The 25,097-nt window shown below is 41.5% G+C and overlaps 1 protein-coding gene across 1 annotated transcript in view; it reads right to left on the reverse strand.

Moving 5' to 3' along the window:
- Positions 1 to 25,097, reverse strand: part of LOC145407679 (glutamate receptor ionotropic, delta-2-like) — a 100,107-nt gene that overhangs the window by 9,742 nt on the left and 65,268 nt on the right. Inside the window, exons 3-5 of the mRNA XM_080278550.1 lie at positions 17,123 to 17,213; positions 15,957 to 16,257; positions 14,237 to 14,454 (exon numbers count right to left, since the gene is read on the reverse strand). Of these exons, the coding sequence (XP_080134676.1) occupies positions 14,237 to 14,454; positions 15,957 to 16,257; positions 17,123 to 17,213 (610 nt within the window). The remainder of the gene's footprint in view (positions 1 to 14,236; positions 14,455 to 15,956; positions 16,258 to 17,122; positions 17,214 to 25,097) is intronic.

The following is a 25,097-nucleotide window of genomic DNA, read 5'->3' on the forward strand; positions in this document are numbered from 1 at the left end:
AATATCATTTCCAAGTAAGAAAGTTACACCTGACATTGGGAGTGTCTCAACCAACCCAACCATAACAGAACCATTAACAAAACCAGACTCTAAATTCACTCTGCACAGAGGAACAGAGAAGTAATTATTCCCTACACCTTGTAAGATTACAGTTTCATCAGAGGAATTAAAATTAGAGCCTAGAACACTGGTCAGCATAAGGGATTGGCAAGCACCTGTATCACGATATATTTTAACCGATTTCCTGTCATTACTGTCCATAGGACTGACAAAACCATCAGACAGGAAATTAGCACATGAACTCTTGAGAGTGTCACCCACGTTACTGCTCAAAAGAGGAGCTCCATCATGAGAATTTAAGTTACCCCTCAAAGCAGGTTCAGTTAACTCAGTTAAAGAATTCTGGGAACTCTCAAGAGTGGACACTAGACCAATTGACTGAATATTTAAAGACTCCTTTTTGTTCACATCACGCTGTCTCCTGAAACATCTCTCCGTAGTATGACCAAGCTTACTACAATAAGTACATTTACTTTTCTGAAATCTAGAGGTGAAGCTGGTATTTACTTCCTGAGAAACATCATCCTTATTCTCTTTCCTGTTACCTGTACTCTGAGTAGAGGCAACGTACTTACTCTCAGCTTTCCCTTTTTCTCTAGAATATCTCTTGTGAGTGAGAACATACTCATCAGCTAAAACTGCAGCATCAGACAAATTATCTATTCTTTTCTCATCAAGATATAGGCTTACATCTTTACTAATACACCTTTTGAAGTCCTCCAGCAAAATCATCTGCTTAAATTTGTCAAAATCAGAATCCACATTCTTAGAATTTAACCACTGCTCTAACAAATCTTCTTTGATTTTTGCATACTCAACATGGGATTGCTTATCTTGCTTGTATGTTGTCCTAAATTTTACTCTATAAGCTTCAGGAACAAGCTCATAGGCCTTAAGAATCAAGCTCTTAACTACATCATAATTATCAGACTGATCCTGAGGCAAAGATGCATAAGTTACTTGAGCTTTACCGGTGAGAACAGTTTGAAGGAGTACTGGCCAATACTCCTTAGGCCAATTAAAACCTGTAGCTACCCTCTCAAACAACTGAAAATACTTTGTTAAATCAGATTCATTAAAAGGAGGGACAAGTTTAACATTTTTAGCCACATCAAAATCATCAGAGCTAGATGATCCAGTTCCACCTGTTTCATGCGATACTCATGGTCTGCCTGAATCCTGGCAAGTTCAATTTGTGCCTGAGCCTGTACCTGTGCCTCTTCAATACGAGCCTGAGATTCCGCCTCCTTAGCCTGAGACTCAGCCTCCTTAGCACGTGCTTGAAATTCAGCTTCCTTCACACGAGCCTCCTGCAGGGCTAGCTGTAACTTAGCTAATTCAATCTGCGTTTGCTCATTTGGAGGAGTTACATTAAACAAGCTTTTTATTAATCATGCCAACAATTTGATCTTTAGAATGATGAGAGTGAACTGCAATTCCCAATTGTTGAGCAACAAGCTTAAGTTCATTCTTTGTTCTGTTTTCTATATCACACACTGTTTGCACATTTGACAAAAAATCTTTGGCTTCATCAAGTGTAGTAATAGTAGACATCATGAATAAGTAACAGTCACAAAATATCAAGCAATATCCTTATGATAATATCCTGAATATCCTGATATGAGGTCGCCAAATTTATGTTACGGAACAGAGAAAGATAATGTACACTTTAAGTGAGAATGCTAAAAATCACTACTGTCCCGTAAAGTTCCAGGTTCAAAACAAAAGAGTTAGGTAAAATTACAAGTTAAAGTTTAATGCTCAAACTAACAACAAAACATTCAGGACTCATAAGGATAATGTAATGGCAAAAACAGGTTGAATATATGGTTAACTGCAATAGCCTCTATTAACACGAAATTAGCATGAGTAAATTTATCTAAGTCAGCCCTGATAAAATGAGATACCAGATAATACTCAGTGAATGTAAGATAAATTATTACAGATACAAAATAATATTAAAACTGATGGACATAAAGATCCTTACATGAATTACAAAAACTTCACTAGGCCTACAAATTTAACTTATGCTATACAGTACAAGAAAAAATGCAACAACAGTTATACTCAAATTACACACAGCTGCTAGATGTTTGGAGATTTCTTGAGCACTCACAATAATAATATCTGTACAGGGGAGGACAGAGATGTGAACAAAATGAGGAGCAGATCTAAGTGGCAATGATGCAGAGACTGAGCTCATTATATAGGGGCCAAGAGAGCTTGATACAACTTGTAATAAGGACGCGCAAATGAAGCCATGGGGACAAAGAGATGACAATCCCGCAAAGTATAACAGAGATGTCGACTTACTCTACTATAACGGTAGAAGGGGGGGACTGAGGCAGAACACGCTCGTGATCAAACATGCAGCAACTGTGCGTTAAAATTACACAAAGGATGATGAAATCATAGGCTATGTAACAATATATATATATATATATATATATATATATATATATATATATATATATATATATATATATATATATATATATATATATATATATATACAGATATACATATATATATGTCCGAAAACAATAATATATATATATATATACATATATATATATATATATATATATATATATATATATATATATATATATATATATATGGAGCCTCGGTGGTACAGTGGTAGAGTGCGCGTTTCGTACACAGGTGAACCAGGGTTCGCGCCCCGCCAGGGTAATAAACTTTGGGAGTGTTCACCAGGCCACGTACTGCATTGGCGGATACAAGGGGTGCTGTGGTTGAACCTATGCCGCTTACTATAATGTATGCTTGCACCCAGTCGGCTTGCGCGGGCCGATTACACTTGGTTCACAGACTACACACACATCCAAAGCCACTCCAACACTACAATTACACTTACAAGCACTTCTCACCCTACATTCAATCTCTACTAGACAGCCTAAGCCACTTGGTAGAGATACATTGGCTGTATCATCCCGACTTCGGTCGGGATAGGCCGGTCCTGCAGTGGATACTCAAACGGCTGATGATGATGATGATATATATATATATATATATATATATATATATATATCCTCTGACCACAATCTCATCAGAGCCTCATTAGTTAGCCCCCCAAACCTCCCCGTTCTGAACCTGTCAGGGTGACCCAATGGCACTTTGATGTGGCAAAGAGGGATGGATTTAGAAATTATCTTGCTGACATTCCTTAGCAGTCTTTCTTCTCTAGTGATGTCAATTCTTCCCAGTCCCACATTAATGACTTAGTACTAGCTTGTATGGATTTATTCATACCAAGTCAACAGTTCACTAAAAGATCGAACTCTCCAAAATGGTTTGATAACAACTGGGGCAGAGCAACAGCCCAAAAGTCATTAGCATATAACTCTTACTTAAAATAAAAAACATCTGAATCACTCTGTCAATATAGAATTGCTAGAAACCATGGAAAACCTGTAAAAAATCTCCTTAAATCAAACTTTCTTCCAAATCAAGCATCAGAACTACTTAACAATCCTAATGAAAATAGAATAGTTTCTGGTCAACTCTCAATTCTTTCAATACTAATTTTAACAAGTCATCATCCATTCCCCCACTAAAATCTTCAGATGGCAACATTACAGATGACCTGCGTGGGAAAGCGAATATCTTTGCCAGTACTTTTGTCAGAAAATCTACCATGGAGGAAGTCAGCCGGAACTTGACTCTTCCGAAGTTGTTCCAATTAAAATACAGACAAGATACGTAAAATCAATGTTAGACAATTTACCAGCCAACAAAGCTCCAAGTCCAGATGGAATTCCAACATTTATTCTGAAAAAGTGTTTCCCAGAACTTGCCTCTGTTCTAGCTAAATTATTCAGACTATGCATACGTACTTCTTCATTCCCTAATTCATGGAAAGAAGCCAATATCCACCCAGTTCTAAAGGAAGGAAGTTCCTCTGACCCCTCTGATTACAGACCAGTGGCTGTCATCATCTTCTCTTGGTAAAGTATTTGGATTTGTAATCAATAAGTACACGGTTAAACATCTTGAATCCAACAACTTAATAAGTGATAGACAATATGGTTTTCGCCACGAAAGATCCTCCATTGTCACACTCGATCTCATGACTCATACCATCCACCAATCTAATGGACCAATATAGAGAAGCTCATGCAGTAGCCCTTGATATTTCTAAAGCTTCTGACAAAATGTGGCACCGTTCCCTGCTGTCCAAACTCCCTTGCTATGGACTGACGTCTTTCCTTCCTCTGCTTTCCTCATATCTCAGTGACAGGAAAATAAGAGTAGATGATGTGGCCGGCATGCCACAGGGATCAGTTCTGGCGCCAACCCTGTTCCTGGTTCATATTAATGATCTACCTGTCACCCACAATCCCATCCATGCATATGCAAATGACTCAACACTTCACAGTTCATTCACACTCAAACATCCATTTACAAATTCTAAAATCTCCAGCACTCAACTCAGTATAGCCATCTCCATAAATCAAGACCTATCTATGATCAATAAATGGGGACAAAACAACCTTGTCTCATTTAATGCTATTAAAACCAAATATATACAATTTACTAAGAGACAGATACTACCGGATTTGTATAATTATTACCTTCAATGCTACTAATATTCCCATCTCCATAAGTATTGAAATTCTGTGTCCTACTTAACAATGCCCTGATCTGTACCTATCATGTCCGATCACTTGCTAAAACCGCCTCAAAGAAACTTGGACAATTATACAGAGTCCATAACTTCTTCACTGATGAGCAGTTAGCAATAATGTATATGACATTATGTGCACTCTCAGCTTGAATGTTGCTCACCCTAGTGGAATGGATGTGGAGATGCTGAATTAAAACAACTAGACAAAAATTAGAACAATGCTGTTGGGATTATTAAAAACCCCGATATTATAAATAAACTACCTCCCCTACAAGTAAGAAGGAATGTTGTCTCCCTTGCATTGTTTTACAAATAGTTTTATGGCAAATGCTCAGACGAAGTTGTGTCCATTGTGTCACATCTCAATGCCTTCCCTCGTGCTGCACGGGTATCTGGTAGAGCTCATGACTGGAATGCCACACAGCCATTTTGCAGAACTTCTGCCTATCAGAATTCTTTTTTTTTCCTCGAACTGCATCTCTCTGAAACTAGCTTCTCCTAAGTTGTTTCCCCCCAAACTTCAACGTACAGCCGTTCAAGTCCAACTGTTACAGATATTTTATGAATGGGGGACGCCAGTAATCCGGTGTATGAATTATTATTTTTTATTCATTTGATTTTCCTTCCTTTGTTCTGTTATTATATTGTATATATATATATATATATATATATATATATATATATATATATATATATATATATATATATATATATATATATACCTCCCTTTCCTTGGGGGAAGCAGCCTAGGTATATAGATAGAGATAGATATATCGGTATATATATATATATATATATATATATATATATATATATATATATATATATATATATATATATATATATATATATTGGGATTAGGTGGGGCTATCACCATCCACTCACTCAATGTAGTAGTGCTATCGGGTGACTGTCTTTTCCTCTCTTCCTTTCTTCTTTACTACCTTCTTCTTCTGTCTTTTTTTCCTTCTTTCTTTTCTCTTCTTTCTGTCTACGGATGACTCCACACTGAATGACAAGCCAATGGTTTCTTGCGCACAAGGAAACCATTTACTTCGCTGAGTAGTAACCATATAACCAGACTATGGCGCCAGGTGGTTTAGTGGGTAATTAAGTCTCTCCAGCTGGATTGAGTTTGTGTAGGTATACATCCAAGGGGTGCTTGGGGTTTATTGGTCACGTAATGCCACTCAGGGATGAGTGAGGCTGGTCTCTCTGATCTTAAATGTCAGGACCAGCTTGCCTAGACCCGGGCTCCTACTCTTCTCATGGGGCAACACAGGATTAGATGGTTAATGTATTGTTATATATATATATATATATATATATATATATATATATATATATGTGTGTGTGTGTGTGTGTGTGTGTGTGTGTGTGTGTGTGTGTGTGTGTGTGTGTGTGTGTGTGTGTTTGTGTGTGCGTGTCTCGTTGTTTGTTTGTCCTTCAATCACGCCCAAAGCAAGGGCCAGAGATCCTCAGACCCATATATATTCTGAATCAGGATGGCCCAAGGATGATTTTAGGGGGATCAAAATTCAGATCTGGGTCATTCGGGGTCACCTTTTTGGATTGGGCAACTCTGGGTACCCCTGCAGTCTAATTTTTGGCATGGAGACTCACATGACCTCCAGTTCAGACGGGCTGTGTGAGATTGACCTCTAAGGTTATTTGAAGTCATCGGTCGGTCATTTGAGGTCGCTGGTAATACACACTCAAATGATTGGACCCAGCAACCCAGTTTTTTGGCATGAAGATTCGCATGACTTCCAGTTCGGACGCAGGCTAGCCTATGTGAGGTTAAACTCCTAGGTCATTTGTGGCCATGGTTGGAGATCATTTAAAGTCACCAGTAATAATAAACAAGTGTGCACAAATACTGTGCATTTGTCTGCGAATGCTGAAATAGAAAGATTCTGTACCTCTTATAATACCTCTTCAAAAGCGTAAGAGGTACATGGTCTGTCTGGAGTAGAAAGAAAGACTGACCTAAAAACAAGACAACCATTGAGCAATCAGCTTAGCTGATCAGTTCTGCCAACGGTCTCCACCTACTTTATCTGAATCGTAGATATGCAGCCACCCAGGACAGAACCATCTGGTGAGCAAATCAAGCCACGATGGAGGAAGCATCTCCTGCTACTGCCTGCGATCCATTGAGGGGAGGGCAACTAGCAGACCTCAGTCTCTGGTGGCCCAGAAGATCAAAGGAACCGTGTTTTGGTTCTTCAGGGGGGGGTATGGTTTCATCAAGCGTCAGGATACTGGTGCTGATGTTTTCATGCACTGCCAGGCTGTCATTGCACCAAACCCTCAGTATTTCCAGAGCTCCCTCGGTGACAGTGAGGTGGTGGAGTTTTGTCTCTCTGGGACTCCCAAGGGTCCTGAGGCTCAGGATGTTACTGGACTGACAGGCATGGCCGTGCAGGGTTCTGCCCATGCACGGCAGCGTCTTACGGCCCGGGGACGAAAGGCCAGGGATCCTAGGAGTCCTGGGGAGATAAACACCATTATGGAGATGTGCATCGCGATGGCGAAGGATTTTTGTGGGGGTGACGTGGGTGCTTTGCACATTCTTCTCCCTAAGATCTTTGATGAGAACGGGTTACCTTACCTTGTCATCCACGAGTGCTTTGCCCACGATGTTCACTCTTCCTTGCCATCAGGAGCATTGGGCCCGGCAGCTGCAACCTGCTTCCCCCTGCACAACACCACGGAAGAAGCTGAGGCTGGATGCTTCCCTAAACCGACAGACTGTACCATAGATCACCGATTTGGATCCGGATCTGGCCAAGGTACAGACTACTGCCGAAATCCACCAACCACTGTCAGTGACCAAGGAGGGGTAGGACTCTTCAGACTCCATCTATATGGCTGAAGATGCGTCGACTGGCTTCTCTGCTGAGGAGGAGGTCAGAGAGTCCTCCCCTCCTCCGGCAGTGGAGGGCAACCCATCTTGCTGTCCAATTATGGACCACAAGGATCGGCTAGACGTATCCTCCTACAGACACTTCCTGGCCCTCGATGCTCACACCCGGACATACCAGCTCGGAGCCATGATCTACTCCAATCTCAATGATCTGCTCAGGGCTGCTGACCTACCTGTAGGTGAGGATATTCGACTCATTTTGTTTGTCACGGGGGAGAAGGTGTGTCTGGCTGATCTAAGGGCCTTTTATCATACGTTGCCTCCACTTTTGGCCCCTTAGAAAGGCTGTCTTGTGCAGTGCTGGTAATGAGCTGCTATATTGTTGCAGTCATATATTATTTGGCCAAATGCCCCTCACTGTGGGCGATGGCCATTTCAAAAAAGAAAGAAAAAGAACCATCTTCTCCAGCCTGTAGATGGAAGATGATAGTTCTGAAACGTTGCTGCCTTTTGAGAAACTCCTGAAGAAACTTGAAGACCAATGAAAAATTGTATGGCAAACAGAATCCCTACATACGGAAATTAATAATGGAAAATGTGCCACTGCTTTCGACCTCGTATGCCTCCAAAATATATATATATATATATATATATATATATATATATATATATATATATATATATATATATATATATTTATATATATATATATATATATATATATATATATATATATATATATTTATATATATATATATATAAGGAAAGGGAGAATCAATTTTAATAAACTCTGGAACTTCTTGTACTTAGATGTGTTTCATAATGCCCTCCTCAACCTCTTTTCTGCAAGGGTCTCTCCTAAAATGGGTACAATTGTAGCAGCAACTAAAGGAATTACAGAGAAAAAACAAACAACATTAAGACTTCTGATAAAAACTTACTTCTAAAATGACTTGCTTATGCAGAAAATTAGTTAGGATCTTTGAGAAAACAGACCGTGGCTGACATTTTCTTCCTAACTTCCAGTATTCTAAGTTCATCTTCAACCATTTTACTGCGCTATTGGTAGCCATTTATGCCTTTATCCCTGTTGCTCGCACCATCCTCTCTGGCCTTCATTTCCTTCCACAAGAAATATTTTTTGTTACTACACTTACTACCCACATTAGGCAGGTCATAAAAACCCCTTCAGTCCAGTGACATATTTGATACTGCTTCATTCTTGCTATCTTCAGACAATACTGTGTAGATCAGGTTATAGTTTCACACTACAAGGTTTAGTTGATATCTTTATTACCTTCTCATTACAAGAGATGAATAATCTGGTCAATAATTTACCCTATGGCCTCCTCTACTTCGGCGGTTTTCTCCTTTTAACCAGCTTATGTTTGTCTGTGCAGGTTGATTAGAGTTTAATGGTTGTCGGAAACTGGTTTTGAGATTTTGAACTAACTTCATCTAACCAAACCAAACTACTGAAGATAACAGTGTTAAGAAGCGGGGTTTGGTAGTTTGGTAGTCTCGAAGCTTCTCGCTGATTCCCGATGTTTACTGTAGCTATCTCCGGTACGAGGCAGAGTTGCCAGTTGTCATGCTGTTAGTGAGCATAGTTATTTCATAAGTTGTTCCTTAATATTTGTGCTCTTTTTCTCTATGATGTTTAATTTATGTGATTGTTTGTTAAATTGTTTATTTCAGTTTAAGTTTGTATGCTAATTAATTTACAGTGTTATGTAATGGAGAAGAACTCTAGCATGATTTGATGTCTCCTAGTTAGTAACTGTTAGCTGTTGCTCCGTCGAGTTTGTTGTAGGGGTGTCTCGAGTGATGTAAGCTTGTGTGGGGATGGGGGGAGACTATTTCAAGTCAGACAGTTTTCAGTTCAGGTTGAGTGTCAGTGAAGTTTGTATATTTTCAGTACTTGTGAAAGCAGTGAAGAGTTTTTGGGAAATAGTGAAGAGTTACTGATGTTTGTATATCATCGGAAAGTGTGAAAATAGTGTAATCGTGTTGTCAAGCATTAAGTGTGATTGCAGTTAAAGTTTCTATAGCTCCAATGCTTGTGAAAACAGTAGTGAAGTTGGAAAGTATTAATTGTAATTACTTGGAAAATAAAGACAGTAAACATAAGAAGCCAGTGTCTATTTACAATGCCTGACCACTGGAAGAACAACTCACTGAGCGACATCCTTCCTGTACTGTACTACAGCTGTTGGAGCCTGTGGCAGTGGGGGACGGGGACGTAACACTGGTGTCAGGAGTGTGGATTATTAAAGGCTGCAGTGAGTCTAACTTTCGACATGGAGACAGAAGGTTTGCAGACAAGAGCCCCAGCTGGGCAGGAGGAGGTGTCCTCGGCTGCAATTGTGAAGCTATTATAAGCTTTAAAGAAAGAAGTCCAAGAACAGTTACAGGCCCAAAGTGGACATTTACAGGCACAAAATAAAGATTAGCGAGGGAATAGTGACAGTGCAGACAGCATGTAGACAACCAGCTAAAGATTAGTGAGGGAACAGTGATGAAGTGCAGACAGCATGTAGATAACCAGTTGAAACATACAGTCGACCATGTGAAGATAAATAGTGAGAAAATTGAGGCTGTAGAGAAATATTGCAATGCTGAGCCTCAGGTTAGTGTACAGGGAACATATGAAAAGAATGGACAGCATATGGTGAATCTTGATGGATCCCAGATATCTAAAGGTAGCATTACAGGGTTGATTAATCATAATGTAGGAGATTTAAGTCCTGGACTTAATTGTGATGCCTCAGTTTTTAGGCCCCAGACCAGTGAAGTCCATCGCTATAATAGGGGTCCAGTTAAAAAGAAACCTCAGGAATTTGATGGTAGGGTATCTTGGGAAGCTTACCATGCACAGTTTGAGTTACTTGCGGATCAGAATTGTTGGGATGAAAGGCAGAAGGCAGTGCAGCTTGCTACTAGCCTTGAGGGTGCTGCTGTGGAAATTCTGGTCCAGATGTCAGTGATGGAGGGGAACAGTTATTAGTCCATGTAGAAGTGCTGGAGTACAGATATAGTACAATGTACCAGACTGAGGTTTACAGAGCAGATTCTGGAGCCATGTATGGGCTCGAGGAGAATCCCTACTTCAGCTTGCGCATGACCTGGAGAGTATGGCATACAAGGCATACCTTGGAGCAGCACCTAACCTGTTGGCTATTTTTCTGAGGGACCAGATCATTGATGCTCTTGACAGTGCAGAGTTGAAAGTGCATGTGAAGCAGGCACAACCAAGAAGCATGCAAGAAGCACTAGCCAGGGCTCTAGAGTCTGAGTCCTATGTCAGGTCCAGTACATCCACTTTTCAGACAGGTCGAAGAGCAAGATTCAAGGCAAGAAAGGGGCAGGTATGTGAAACAGAAAAATCTGAGGGAAGTTGTTGGTACTGTGAAAAGCCAGAACTCAGAAAAGAGGACAGCTACAAGTGGAAGAGGGAACAGGAGAATACCGGTGAAGGTTGCTGGTTCTGCGGGAAGCCGGGACACAAGAAGGTAGATTGTTACCAATGGAAGAAGGAGCAAGAATGGAGCAGTGCAAGGAAACCCACGATTCCAACGGGTGTTGGACATGTGGGGAGGTGGGACACTTCAGCTACGAGTGTTCAATTGAGAAGGATGAGGGTAAATTAGTTAGAGTTGGTGATGAGAGGCAAATACCAGCCAATTTTTCCCAAGAAGCCCCACCACTGAGGAAATGCAGGAGAACCTTGGTGAATAGTGTGTGAGAAGACAGAAGAATAGACAACAAGCAGTGCAGTAGGAATGGGAATCATAGGAAGAAATGCTGCCATACTGTAGTGACAGGGCCAGCATCAGATGAGGAAGACCTGAAGAAGATGTAGATGGAAGATGCAGATTTACAACCAGTGCTAGGGTGGCTGCAGCGGAGTACAGTGCGACCATCTTGGGAAAAAGTTTCCAGGTTAAGCCCTGCGACCAAGAGCTATTGCAGTCAGTGGGACCTTCATCGTTTGAACAACGGACTACTGGAGCATCAGTGGGAGGCACGTGATGGCCTCAGCAAGTATTGGCATCTGGTGATTCCAAAGAAGATGAGGTCCAAGATCTTGGGTGAGTCCCATAACCAGATCACTAGTGGGCATAAGGGAATGAAGAAAATCTAAGCTAGCTGTGACAGTTCTACTGGACTGGCGTGTGTTAGGATGTTGAAGAGTGGTGTCGGGCCTGTGATGCATGTTGTGCCAAGAAAGGACCCAAGAAACGTGGTTACGCCTTTCTTCAGCTGTACCAAGTGGGTGCACCAATGGAACGAGTCACGGTGGACATTGCTGGACCTCTTCCACTCACTGAAAGAGGAAACCGATATACAGAGTATGTGTTGCCATGGACTAGTTTCCAAAGTGGCCAGAAGCCTATGCCATCCCCGATCAAGAGGCTGTGACTGTCGCTCAGGTGTTGGTTGACCAGTTTTTCTGTCGTTTTGGGATGCCACAAGGGTTACAGTTACCCCAGGGTAGAAACTTCAAGTCTGTTGTGTTCCGTGAGTGCTGCAAGTTATTGGGAATTGAGAAGACCAGGACGACCACACTAAGGGCACAGTCGGACAGGATGGTGGAGAAGTTGAACTGGACCGTGGGACAAGAAGTGGCCAAGTACTGCATAGGACAAACAGAATGAGACCAGAAATTTCCTGCATTGCTGATGGCATATCGGTCTGCATTCCATGAGTCTAGCGGCTACACTCCTGCAAAACTGATGTTGGGCCACGAGTTAAGCTTACCCATTGACATGTTAACTGGAAGACCACCTGGTGAAGAGCTGCCTACAGACACTTCCAGGTATGCAAAGCTCCTTCAGGAAAGGCTGAATGAGGTACATCATCAAGTGTGAGGAGCCCTCAATTTTTCAGGAGAGGTGATGAACTGCAAGTATGATGCCAAGACAAGTGAGGTGACCTTCAAGGATGGTGACCAAGTTTGGTCATACAATCCTCAGCGAAAGAAAGGACAGTCACCAGAGCTGCAGAGCCCATGGGATGGGCCTTACACTGTGTTGGACCGCCTATCAGACGTAAAGTATCGGATTTGGGGAGGAAGGAGTCTTGCCCAAAGGTGGTACAAATGAATTGTCTGTGGCAGTACCATGGGCCCGGACAGTACAGCTGGGATGTTTCCGAGGAATTGTGCTCTTCTACAGCCGAGGTTGTTGAGAAGGACCAAGGAGCTGAAGTGCAAGAGGATGGTGACAGATTCCTGGGAGAAGTGAATCAAGAAGAAGACCAAGACCTTCCAGGAGGGGTGGACTGTGTGGAGGAGTAAGGACGTCGTCAGAAGCCGCACAGAAGAAGACCTGATAAGTTGAAGGATAATTTTGTGTACAGTTAGGTGTTTCATTAGGATTAAGGTTTATGTTTGTATATATTGTGTAGTTTTCTAGGGAGAACAAAGAACTAGGGAGGGGGTAGTGTTAAGAAGCAGGTTTTGGTAGTTAGGGAGTCTCGAAGCTTCTCGCTGATTCCCGATGTTTACTGTAGCTAGCTCCTTTATGAGTCAGAGTTGCCAGTTTTCCTTCTGTTAGTGAGTGTAGTTATTTTGTAGGTTGTGCATTAATTTTTATGCTCTTTATCTCTATGATGTTTATGTGTTTGTTTGTTTAATTGCGTAATTCAGTTCAAATTTGTATGCTAAATAATTTACAGTGTTATGTAATGTAAGAGAACTCTGGCATGTTTCGATGTCTCCTAGTTGGTAACTGTTAGCTGTTGCCCCTTCCAGTTTGTGGTAGGGGTTTCTCAAGTGATGCGGGCTTGTGTGGGGGTTTTCAGTTCAGTTTGAGTGTCGGTGCAGTGTCAGTGAAGTTTGTATATTTTCGGTACTTGTGAAAAGAGTGAAGTGTTGTTGGCAAATGTGAAGAGTTATTGAAGTTTGTATGTCATCGGAACTTGTGAAAATAGTGAAGTGTTGTTGTCAGGCATTAAGTGTGATTGCAGTTAGTAAAGTTTGTATAGCTCCAGTGCTTGTGAAAATAGTGAAGTGAATTTGGGAAGCATAAAGTGTAATTACTTGGGAGATAAAGACATGAACTTAAGAAGCCAGTGTCTATTTACAACGCCTGAGCTGATCCTGTGTACTGTACACCTAAAGGTTGACAATTGGAAGAACAACTCACTGGGCAACGTCTTTCCTGTGCAGTACTACTGCTGTTGGAGCCTGTGGCAGTGTGGGACGGGGACGTAACAACATTGTATTTAGATGGCATTACTTTGCCATGCACATCACAGAAAATGGTGCCCATCCCTCACCAAAAACACTTCATTACCTTCATTGTGTATCTTTCCCAGAGACAGATGAGGTTAGTTTAATAACTAGAAATGCGTTTCTGACAACCTGCAGCATGAAATCATCCCACACAGGCTAAAAATAAGCTGGGGAGAAGGAGGTAAACCTCTTAAAAAGGGAAGCCTGTAAATATTCATCATATAATTGTTTAAGGAAACAATCATTCTCAATATTACATGTCACCCGATTCAAGCGTCTGATCGAGATGTGAAGATATACGTTTACATACTGAAATAAAAACTCTTACCATTTACTAGAAAAAAGTAGTAGTAGTTGTAACAGTAGTACTGGTAATTCTGCTCTACTACTTTATGTAACTATCTGCATGAGCAGTACTCACTCTGAAATATGGCAGAAGATTTGTATTTTCAACAATGATAATCTTCACGCCGTGGTCGAGAACATCTTCGAGACTCTGGTGGGGATGATCAATGTGTCTAACGGCCAGGAGAGACATGAGGTTGCCGGTGTAGCTCTGTGTCATCACTAACATAATCATCATCCACACCCCCAGTGCCACACGCTCCCACCACCACCAACCAGTCGTTCTCCTGATGTCTATTTACAAAAGAAGAAGGTTTTGTTCAGTGAGCCGGCAATACTTCATATAAATAACAGTTTTCTTAATGGAACTAAAGAGCCTCAAAACACTGTTAATTAGTACACGTGCTGCTGATGCCTGATGTCCATCCACTCAGCGGTTGTGCACTTCAGTGCTTTATTTTGGTTAATGCCAGACATTGTTATTTAGATGAGGGGGAGGGAGAGTCACTCCTATGATTTTAGGTCCTTTATCCAAGGGTATCTTATAATCTACAGTATTTTTGGAATAACCGTATGTGCATCTCCAAAAGTTGTTTATAGGCGAGAAACTCCCCCTTATACGTTTTTCAGGATTATAATCATGACGAAATTTTTATGTTTCCTCAATAAAAAATAACTTCTCGAATTGTCAGTATCATTCTCCTATCTAAGTAGTTCATTCAGATTAGTCAGCAACCCATATCACACCACCCGAAAGACATTACATATGCAAGCCCCATGACACGATATAACCTACGTCTCTTCACTCTTCCCGTATATCATAATTATAATCCCTGTGAAGCAGTCAGGTTCGGTCCCACTGTCTATCTGTCTACCTACTGCCAGACGCCTTAATCCCATACGGGGTGGCCACAAACAAATCGCCTCCACGTCACCCTGTCCCCCACCATTTCACTGCCCTGCTCCCAATTCACACACCCCTTTCTCATATACCTCTCTACTCCATCCCTCCATCTCATCCTTGGCCTTCCCCTCCCCCTCTCCCCCTCCACCTCACTCACATACACTCTCCTCGTCAGTCTCTCACTCTCCATTCTCTCCACATGGCCAAACCACCTCAGTGTGTTACTCCTAACTCTTCCTATCACATCCACATCCACACCACAATGCTTTTTCACATCCTCATTTGTCAATCTGTCTCTCCATGTTACTCCACAGGCTCCTCTCAAATAACTTTTTTCCACTGCTCTCACTCTTGACTTGTGTCACTCCAACAACATCTAATCTTTACTTTCATATGTTAGAGTTGGTATCACAATACTGTCAAGAAGAGCAAAAGGTTCAGAAGCTACTAGAAATCAACCAGACACGGAAACAAATCTGTGTTCCAAGGAAATGATCCCTCAATTGCAGCTCAAGTGGGGCTTCTTTAAAACTTCATGAAGAGGATGTAATAGAAAACTAGCACACTGCAAACCCTCCTGCTCTGACACATCTCATAGCCATACAGTAAGCCCTGCACTGGACCAGATTCTACCAGAATGCAAAAACTGATCAGATTATATGCACTTAACCCTTCCATAGTAAATTTTTATGCACAAAACCAGCTGTTATCAAATCTCTAGGACAGCAGATCACCTCTATTTCTGATGAATCCTTGAAATGCACATCTGACAACGTAGAGGAATACTTTACTTTCTCCTCTGGTTCACCTTCATGTAATATGACGGACAGTTCATTCGGCAAAGATAAATGCCTGTGATATTTTCGTGTCTCATTTACAGCACTAAACTTACCTTCCTGGAAAAGAACCCGGACACAGTTGAAGATGTTGGTCTCTATCCGTGATGGCTGGTTACTGTCTGGGGGAAGCCATGAAGGCAGGATCAACATGACAATGATCACTGCCAGCAGCGCCGTCATCAAAGCTGCCCACACCCATTGTGACAGAGGCAGCAGGAAGCCCCACGGGTCCACTCTAGGACGACCACGGGCTGCAAGAATCTGGTACACGGAGTTTATGTAGTATGAACTGTAGTCTAGCACCTTGCTTCGTGCATAACCCATGAAAAAAGGTCCTGGAGTCATCTCGGCTTTCTGAAATAAATCATACGCAATAAGTAATAAACCAACTTACAGAAACCATAAGCATGTCATACACTGACAGAGTATTTCTACATTATTATCCACTAAGCAGTTTATAGACACAAATCGACCTTAAAGTAACATCAGCGTGGAAATCAAGCAGTATATTTAATAGTTCTTTCATTTTGATGAACACACACACACACACACACACACACACACACACACACACACACACACACACACACACGCACGCACGCACACACACACACACACACACACACACACACACACACACACACACACACACACACACACACACACACACACACACACACACACACACACAAAGCCGTGCCATGTATTGTATGTACAGTAGCAATCAGAAGATTCTGCTGATGTCTGACCAGACCGTCTGTCCACATGACCACATAATTCACTAACCAAAGGTATTCCAGGGTTCAGTTTCCGAAGGCAGCCTCATGTAGACAAAGTATTCCTCTCATCCCTTGATTTGGAACAGGCCGAATTCTTGCATGGTAAATATTATTGAACTGTCTGTGTTGTTTATTAGGGTCCAAATTTTGGCTTTTGTTTTGATGGATTTGAGGAAAAGGTAACCCTTGCAAGATAACTTCGAGCAATAATACTGAGGGGATAATTGTTAGTCTGATTCCTTTCACTGAACTTCCTAGCCATGAATATACATGAGTAACACACCTTCACATATAATAAAATATGTTGCTTTATAATAAGGTACTATTCCTTCTTAGAATTCAGACAGAAAGAACGTACCTCACAATAACCACTTCTTTTAAGTTACAGCAGCTTTTTCTTCTTCCATAAACTGCTTGTAACCTGATCTCGAGTGACTCACCTCAGCAATAATGAGGCCTAACATACCGTTCCAGGTGCCGTCACTCTGTAAAGTACCCCACGTGCCGTCAGGAGGCCTCATATACGTGTACCTGCAACACCAAACCATTGAATTCACCAGTGGTGCTCTCTCTCTCTCTTTAGATAGAAAGATAGATAGATAGATAGACAGACAGATAGGTAGACAGATATGTGGTGGTAGGTGTTGGCGACCATCATTCATTCATTTGATGTAGTGCTGCCTACTTCTTCCTTCACCTTTATCATTCTTTTTCTGTGTCTGTTGTCCTCTGTTCCTATTTCTCCCATCTTTCCTATAACATTTTTTACCTTTTTTTTTTTTCCTTTTCTGGTGACTTTACATTGAGTGACAAGCCTAATGCTTTCTGTAAGCCAGGAAACCATTTACAACGCTAGGTGGTAACCTTATAACCAACACATACCTGTTCCCTACGTGTCAACAAGTGGGTTGGCGGTGTGGTTAGTGCTCTTCCCAGTAAACAACTAACTCAAAGACAAACGGCTACCCCTTACGTTACCGGATCATGACGTCTGCCAATATTATTATGTACATGTAAATCAGCTACAGATTAGTTCCGTGGAAGGCGCCGTCGAATAATGAAAAGGAATATCAGGGCTTGAATAAACAGCATCATCTTGATTAATTTGGCTAACGTTTCCGTAACACGTACCATCTTCAAGGCCTAAAAACATAAAAAACCGACATTTTAGAATAGATTGAATGAATTCATAAGAGACTGTTCTTACATTTAAAATAGAAATTATTTATCACAGAGCCCTAACAATAATTGTTAAACCAAAGCATTAAGATTAGTCAGTGAAATAACTAACAGTAATCAGTATACCAAATAAATGAACTGTGCATAATTAATGATAATATTCTTGTTACACTGAGAAAAAAGTAGGTCATGCCCACTAGACTGGAATAATCGCAACTTCTAAACAAGAAAAAGTGCATAAAACAAACAAGGGTAAACTACTCTAAACTGGATTAGTAAATAAAAAATGGTGCATAAAATAAACATGACTTGTTAGTAGTTGATAAGTAAAAGCTGTGTGGATAATAAACAATGCGGTCATAATTCTAATGACATAAAGTATCACTTATGCAGTGCATATGATTAAAAAAATTGTAACTGTAAATAAAAATAGTGCGTAAAACAAACTGGAATAAAGATTACCCTTAGGTAAATAACATTAGTGCATATAATGTACAAACAATTTATCCATCCATCCATCCATCATCCAATCCTATGTCTCCCCATGAGGAGCGTAGGAACCCGGGGCTGGGCAAGATAATCCCGACATTTAAGACGAGAGTGACCAGCCTCACTCATCCCTGAGTGGCATTACGTGAGCAATAAACCCCAACCACTCTTTGGATATAAATATTCACCGGCTCAATCCGATTGGAGCTCCATAATTACCCACTAAACCACCAGGTTCCAAATATTGGTTTTATGGTTACCACCCAGCGTAGTACATGGTTTCCTGGTGTACAGGAACCCATTTGCCTTGTCACTCAGTGTAGAGTCATCCACAGGCAGAAGGAAGAGGAAAGAATGAAGGAAAGGAAGACAGAGGAGGGAATGTAGAGTCACCCATAGGCAGAAGGACGAGGAAAGAATGAAGGAAAGAAAGACAGAAGAGGATGGAAGGAAAGAAGGATGGAGGAGAGGAAGGGGCAGTTACCCGAGAGAAGCACTACATCGAGTGAGTGGATGGTGAGCGCCCCCACCTATGCCTGAAACAATTGGAGACACAGCGCAATCCCCCACATTACATAACTACGTTATGTTGAGTACCTTTAGAACCACAGCAGATCTAATGAAACTTCATTGTTTTCTATATCTGGTTTATCACGACAAGACAACACTGACTCCTATTTTTATATTCTCTGTGGGGCACGGTTGAATTTTTCATGCAGGGTCGTGGCGACTGCGGACGTATCCGCTGAGCTCTAGACATAGGGCTGTCCCACCGGTTTCAGCTTTAGTTCACCGCTAGGGTGTTTATAAGTTAGGTTAGTTAGTATTCATGCTCCTTCCTAACCTGTTTAGAGATACTATAGGTATTTGTATCTTTTCCTGAGATTACCTTTTCTTACTTACCTCTGGGGTTATCCCCCCACTGATCGCATTGGGGTGAGAATAAACACAGACGTGACCTCCCGAAGGTAGTTTGAGAGAGCAATCTCATATTTAGTGACCAATCTTGGGTATCGTGTCCTTTGCTTGTCTTCCTCTTCTTCCCTCTTCCCTCGAGAAGGGGAGGTGGTTACTACTGAATGTCGACACCCCATTCTGCCACTCCCTCCCTCAGGGAGGGGGTAGGCTTTGACAATCCAACTACAGCAACACTGACTGACTTACAGCATGACCGCCTCTGGACTAGAGCACTGCATGACATACCTGTACCTGATGCAACTTGCGTCCTGCTACACGCTGTTGGTTCTACTTCATTGGCTAGTATCAAATCTATTCTTATCAAGAAGGTAATTGATGGCTGTGATGGTGAAGTTGAACAGGTAAAATAAATTGCTCCTGGAGATCTCCTTATTAAGACAGTAAACTAGACCCAGGTTAAACAATTGCTAATGCTACTTTAATTCCATTGCTAATGCTACTTTAATTCCATTGCTACGATACTGAGCCAAGGATCCCTCATTCCACAAACTCCTACAAGGGAGTTATCACCTGCAGGGATCTCATGGTTAAAGAGCAGGATATCGTACGTGAGCTTATTGAGCAAGATGTAATTAATGCCAGGTTTATCACCAGATTTTCAGAAGACATGAAGGAGAACACTGCTACTAATGTCATAACTTTTGGCAAGATCACACTCCCCTCATGTGTCAAATTTGGGTATGAAATTCCTAATAGTGCAGTATGACTTGTTCAAAAAACAGCTCCCGTAGGAATTTCTTGTTAAAATTGATTTTTTTTTTTTTTTTTTGCATTTCCTGGTTGAATTTGGATTATAATGTGGGAAAATGGAGGAGGACAAATTTTTTTACCCCTGGACCCCTCTATGGGGGCGTTTTCTCTCCAGTGGGCTCCGGAACTGAAAATACTACTAGGTCCATTAATAATGAACCCATCTTTATGCTCTTGATATCGCCTGAGGTGATTTTTGATGATGGATAATCCATTCATGATACTTTCGAGCTGATTGGAAAAGAATATGACCAGTTTCCAGGGTAGAAGTGACGTCCATGAGGTTTGATCAATGGATTTTGTTACAATGTTAAACCTGGTCATGTAATACCTCTTTTTCAAGGTCTTCGGGAACATGAATCTGAATATGTGGGGACTTTTTTCACTTGATAATTAATTTTAGAGATAATGAACGTCATGAGGTATTAGCCAATGTTTTATTTAAATCAGATCATGTGCAAAGAAATGTTTGATAAAGTTTTCCAAGGCAGCCAAGTATCCTTCCCAGTCACCTGATCAGCAGGCACTGATTAAATTCAGAAGAATTTCAACCTGGTTCACGTACTCTGTAAGAAAGCGTGCTAGTTCTCCAACGTCTTTTTCTTCATGTTTCTTACATGTCTCTGAATACAAGGACTGGATGTTGTCAGCAAGCTCAGTCATCTTAGGATTTCGTTCGTGGAGAGCTATCTTGAAATCACTGCACTGGATTGAGAGTGGTCCAGGTGGGATGACTGAAAACATTGCATCTAATCTCATCATCATGATTGCTAGACATGTTGTGACATGATGCTCAATGCCACGTTTGTAGGCTTTACCACTGTAGATTCCACGAAGGGCTGCAGAAGTACATGTACCACTCTCAATCGAGCTCGTAACTATGCCACTCCCGCTGATTGTTTTTTCTAGACTATGAAGAGCAGCAAAAGCAATGTGCAGTGTACCTGGTTGGAGAATCCAGTTCTTATTTCCAACTGACTGCTAAATCTGGAGGGTACGGTTGTACAGATCCAGGTCTAGGGTGATGATTGTTTTCCTCTCGGGACCGACCAGTACATTAGAGATTCTCTAAGTCAGCATCAGGACAGTCTAGTTTTGAACAGAGGTGCGATGACCGTTGTGTCGGTTTGGCTTTGACTTGAAGGGGATTGTGACAATAGCAGAGATTTTGTTGTTGCGCAGGTTGGCATCACATCTCCCTTTTCCACCTTACATTTCCTGACTGACCGTCCTGAGGATCATCAGTCATAAATCTGTTTTTAGCTGTGAAGTAGCTTGCAAGTACCCAAGTTCGAGTGTAGTTATTTGACGTCAGTTCCCGTTTACCTAGTTGGTATTCCTCAAAACGTATTGACTTTTTTTGGATGACTTTCTTTCAGGTACTTGATGTCTAGCGAGCGTGGTGCAGAGACTGAAGCTTCGCTGGAATAGCAAGGGGCTCGTTAATTGGTTCATCATCCTCTGCCCTCTGGTTGATGACAATTATTGTGCCATGAAGTGTTTTGTCCAATAGGATTGTCTTCCAAGAGATCAAAATTGTCGACGGCAGACCAAAGGTTCACATCTTTCTTTACAAAATCAGGCAGACAAAGTCCACCTGTGACATTCATGCGCTTGAGGATACCTTGGTCTAATAGCTTCTCAAAGTCAATGATTTTCTGATAGTCACAGCCAATGTAGAGATCAGACAGGTTGTGGACGAGATTCTTATCACGCATTCTAGAGTGGATGGCAAGGGACAAGCCTGTCGACAGTGGCGTCTGGCCTGTCTGCTCAAGCTTGCTCTTCTTTGACTGATATTTCACCTGGCGATCACTTTGAGTGTTCTGAATATGGAACTTGCATACAACATTAGTGGTTTTGTTGACTTCCTGGTTGCACATCTTGGACATTTTCATAACATGCTGGCCAAAGAGAAGGCGACTGATGAAGAACTGAAGTAGTGGAGGATTCTTGAAGTCATCAAAGGTACTTTTGAACGACCAGTGTCGGTGATGTAGCATCTCGTCTCGCAATGATAGCTATTTTCTTCAAGTTTGTAATGAAGTCACCACTATCTACCATGGAAGACTGATACTCTGTTGCTTTACTCACATTTATCTGAAGAACAATCCTGTCAGGCTCATTTTGTCGAACTGATTTCATGAGGCGGACGTTTGAAAGACGTTCAGTAATTAGGCCTTTCAGATGATTACGGTAGTTTCCTGTGCTACTAACTTCTACTGCATACCTATTCAAAACTGACAAATGTTCATCATTCAGTTCAGCCATATTGACGAACACATCGTCACCAGCCAGGGTGTTCTGTTCTGGACAATGAGAAGGATTTCTTCATCACACAGGGAACAGATAACCTTCGCGTCATCGAATTTTATTTGAACGCAGGTGCACTTCGCATACTGCAAGCATTTTCGCTGGTAAAGCTTTTCAAGAGTTGCTGCATCTCCTGCTTCCTCCAAATCAGATAAGCAAATTCTAACATTATCATCGCGAGTTTCCATTTTAATTTGCAGGAAAGTGTGGCCCATTCTGTCTGAGAAGACATGGTGCAGAGGTTCAGAATCATCATCAGGACAAAATCTTCATGATGCAAACATGCATGCTATGGCTTTCTTGATACTTTTTGTTCATTTACGGTGGGAGCATACTTCAGTGGATGGACGTCCAGGGCCTCGCCAAGAGCAACCAGGGTTATTGAAATCTGTTCTCATAGCTCGTAGTCTGTCAATTTTGGTCTTGTTGACAATCGGTTTTCAATGCTTACTATGATAGTAAACTGAAACCGATCAGCTTCACTCAAATTTCTAGGCGATCAGTAAGGGTCTGCAATTCATTTTGACCTAAGGCAACCCTCTCTTTGCAACAATCCAGAAGTTCTTTGATCATTGCAGAATTGCTGACAAGTGTGCAAGATCCAATTGCACCCTCATGACAGATGATACAAGCAGCCCTCGTAGACATGGCTGCTCTAAGATCTTCACTTTTACCCGGTCTATACATCACACCTGAAATGGAAATGTGACTCATTAATATATATTATAGACAATACAGGATGCCTTATCTTTCTGGTGAAAGAAATAACTGCTCCATTCAGCTTCATGTACCCAAAAACCTTGAAAAAGAGGTATTACATGACTAGGTTTGTTAATGTAGAGAGAAATTTCATTGATCAGATTCTGTTCAGACCCTGTCGATGTCACACCTACGCCGGAAATTTATGATATTCACATCAAGTCTGCTTGAAAGTATCATAAATGGATTTTTCATCATCAAAACCCCCTAAAACGATACTCAGATCATAAACATTGGTTCATTATTGATGGAGCTAGTAGTATTTTCAGTTCCAGGACCCACTGAAGAGATAACGCCCCCCATAGGGGAGTCCAGGGGTTGGAAAATTTGGCACCTTCCATTTTCCCACAGTAGAACCCCAAATCAACCAGGAAATGCAAAAAATTCAATTTTGACGCTAAAATCCTACAAGAATACAAGTCATACTGCACTATAACGTCAGATATTACATCCGCAATCCCCTTCTCTGTTCTAAATCCCAGCTTTATGGACATTACTGACAAGGCTTGTTGGGCTTCCCAACCAGTGTGTAGTAGGTATGCAGCTCAGGGTCATGATGTTGAACACTGTACGTCCAAGCCTATGAGTTGCTTTCATTGCACAGGTGCACGTTTCATGTCCTTGAGGGATTGTCCTAGTGGATGAAGGAGAAATAGGTCTGCACGGTGAAGGTAACGGAGGGCATATCCTATTACGATATTGGGAAGAAGGTAAGAGTGTTATATGCGACTCCCAAGCCTAATGTATCCTATCAATTGGCATCGGCGGGTGTGTCCCGTACTGTGATGTACTGTACACAGTGAGGACTCAGACTTACCCTCTCCCCATCACGCATGTCATTCACTCTGCCCTCTCGTCTGCTCCACCTGTATGTTTCAACTCTATTTCTGATATGCCTGTTACAGCTTCATACCCTCAGTCTGCTGTTGTTTCACAGTCAGGACGGCCGAAGAAGCTCAACAAGTGGTCATTTGACCACACCTCCCAAACAGTCACGTCTCATGATCTTCCTGCTCCTGCTTCAGCGAAGGAGAGAAGAGTTAGCTCTTCCTCGGGGGAGTCTGGAAGTCATGTAGTTGATGAAAATATGGAGGTTTTGATTTGCAAACACCGGAAGAAGTCTGCCAGTAGCCAGTCACATGGCAGCGACCAGCAAAAAAAAAAAAAAAAAAAAAAAAGAGAGAAAAGAAAAAGAAAAATCTAAGCACGCTAGCCCATTTTGTAAATCTTAAACTGTTGCATTCACTGTGTTACAGTAGAAATGTAGGACCCTTAGGAATAAATTCAGTCACAGGCCAGACGTTATTCGTTAACACGAGATGCTCTTGGTGGATCAATCTGATCCTCACAATTCAAACACTGCCACTCATATGTAGACATGATGGTCACAGAGTTGCCATATACGCACACAAATCACATCCACAAACAGAAGTGGTTCTAAATTCTACTTTAAAATCTGTTGCCTGCGGTGTAAAGTTTAATAACATGTATATGTTTGTTTACTCTCCCACTGTCCACCACATGGCCCCAGTGATAGTGATGCTTTGAATTCACTATATAAACATCTGCCTGAGAATAAGTTAGTGTTGGGCAACTTTAACACCCATCACCATGAATGGAGTAACTTGAGGATCGATGGTTGTGGGAAACCAACAGCCAACCTCATTACAGTCCACCCTTTGTCTTCTGAAGATGGTAGTGCGACTCATGTAGATTATCGTACAGGTAACTTTTCTGTTATTGATATATCTCTGGCCTCCCCAGGTATACATCAAGATCTCTCGTGGGACTCTTATGATGATTCCATGGAAAGTGATCATTTACTCACTTGTCTTTCTTATACAAGTGACGTTATTTCTGACCCCCTACAGGCAAAACTTAACTATAAGAAAGAAGATTGGGGATCCCTCTCAAAGATCGCCGATTTAGATAAGTCTGGGAAGCCAT

Source organism: Coenobita brevimanus, chromosome 8 (genome assembly GCF_032717465.1).
Source record: "Coenobita brevimanus isolate Jiangsu-jjx chromosome 8, ASM3271746v2, whole genome shotgun sequence".
NCBI lineage: Eukaryota > Metazoa > Arthropoda > Malacostraca > Decapoda > Coenobitidae > Coenobita > Coenobita brevimanus.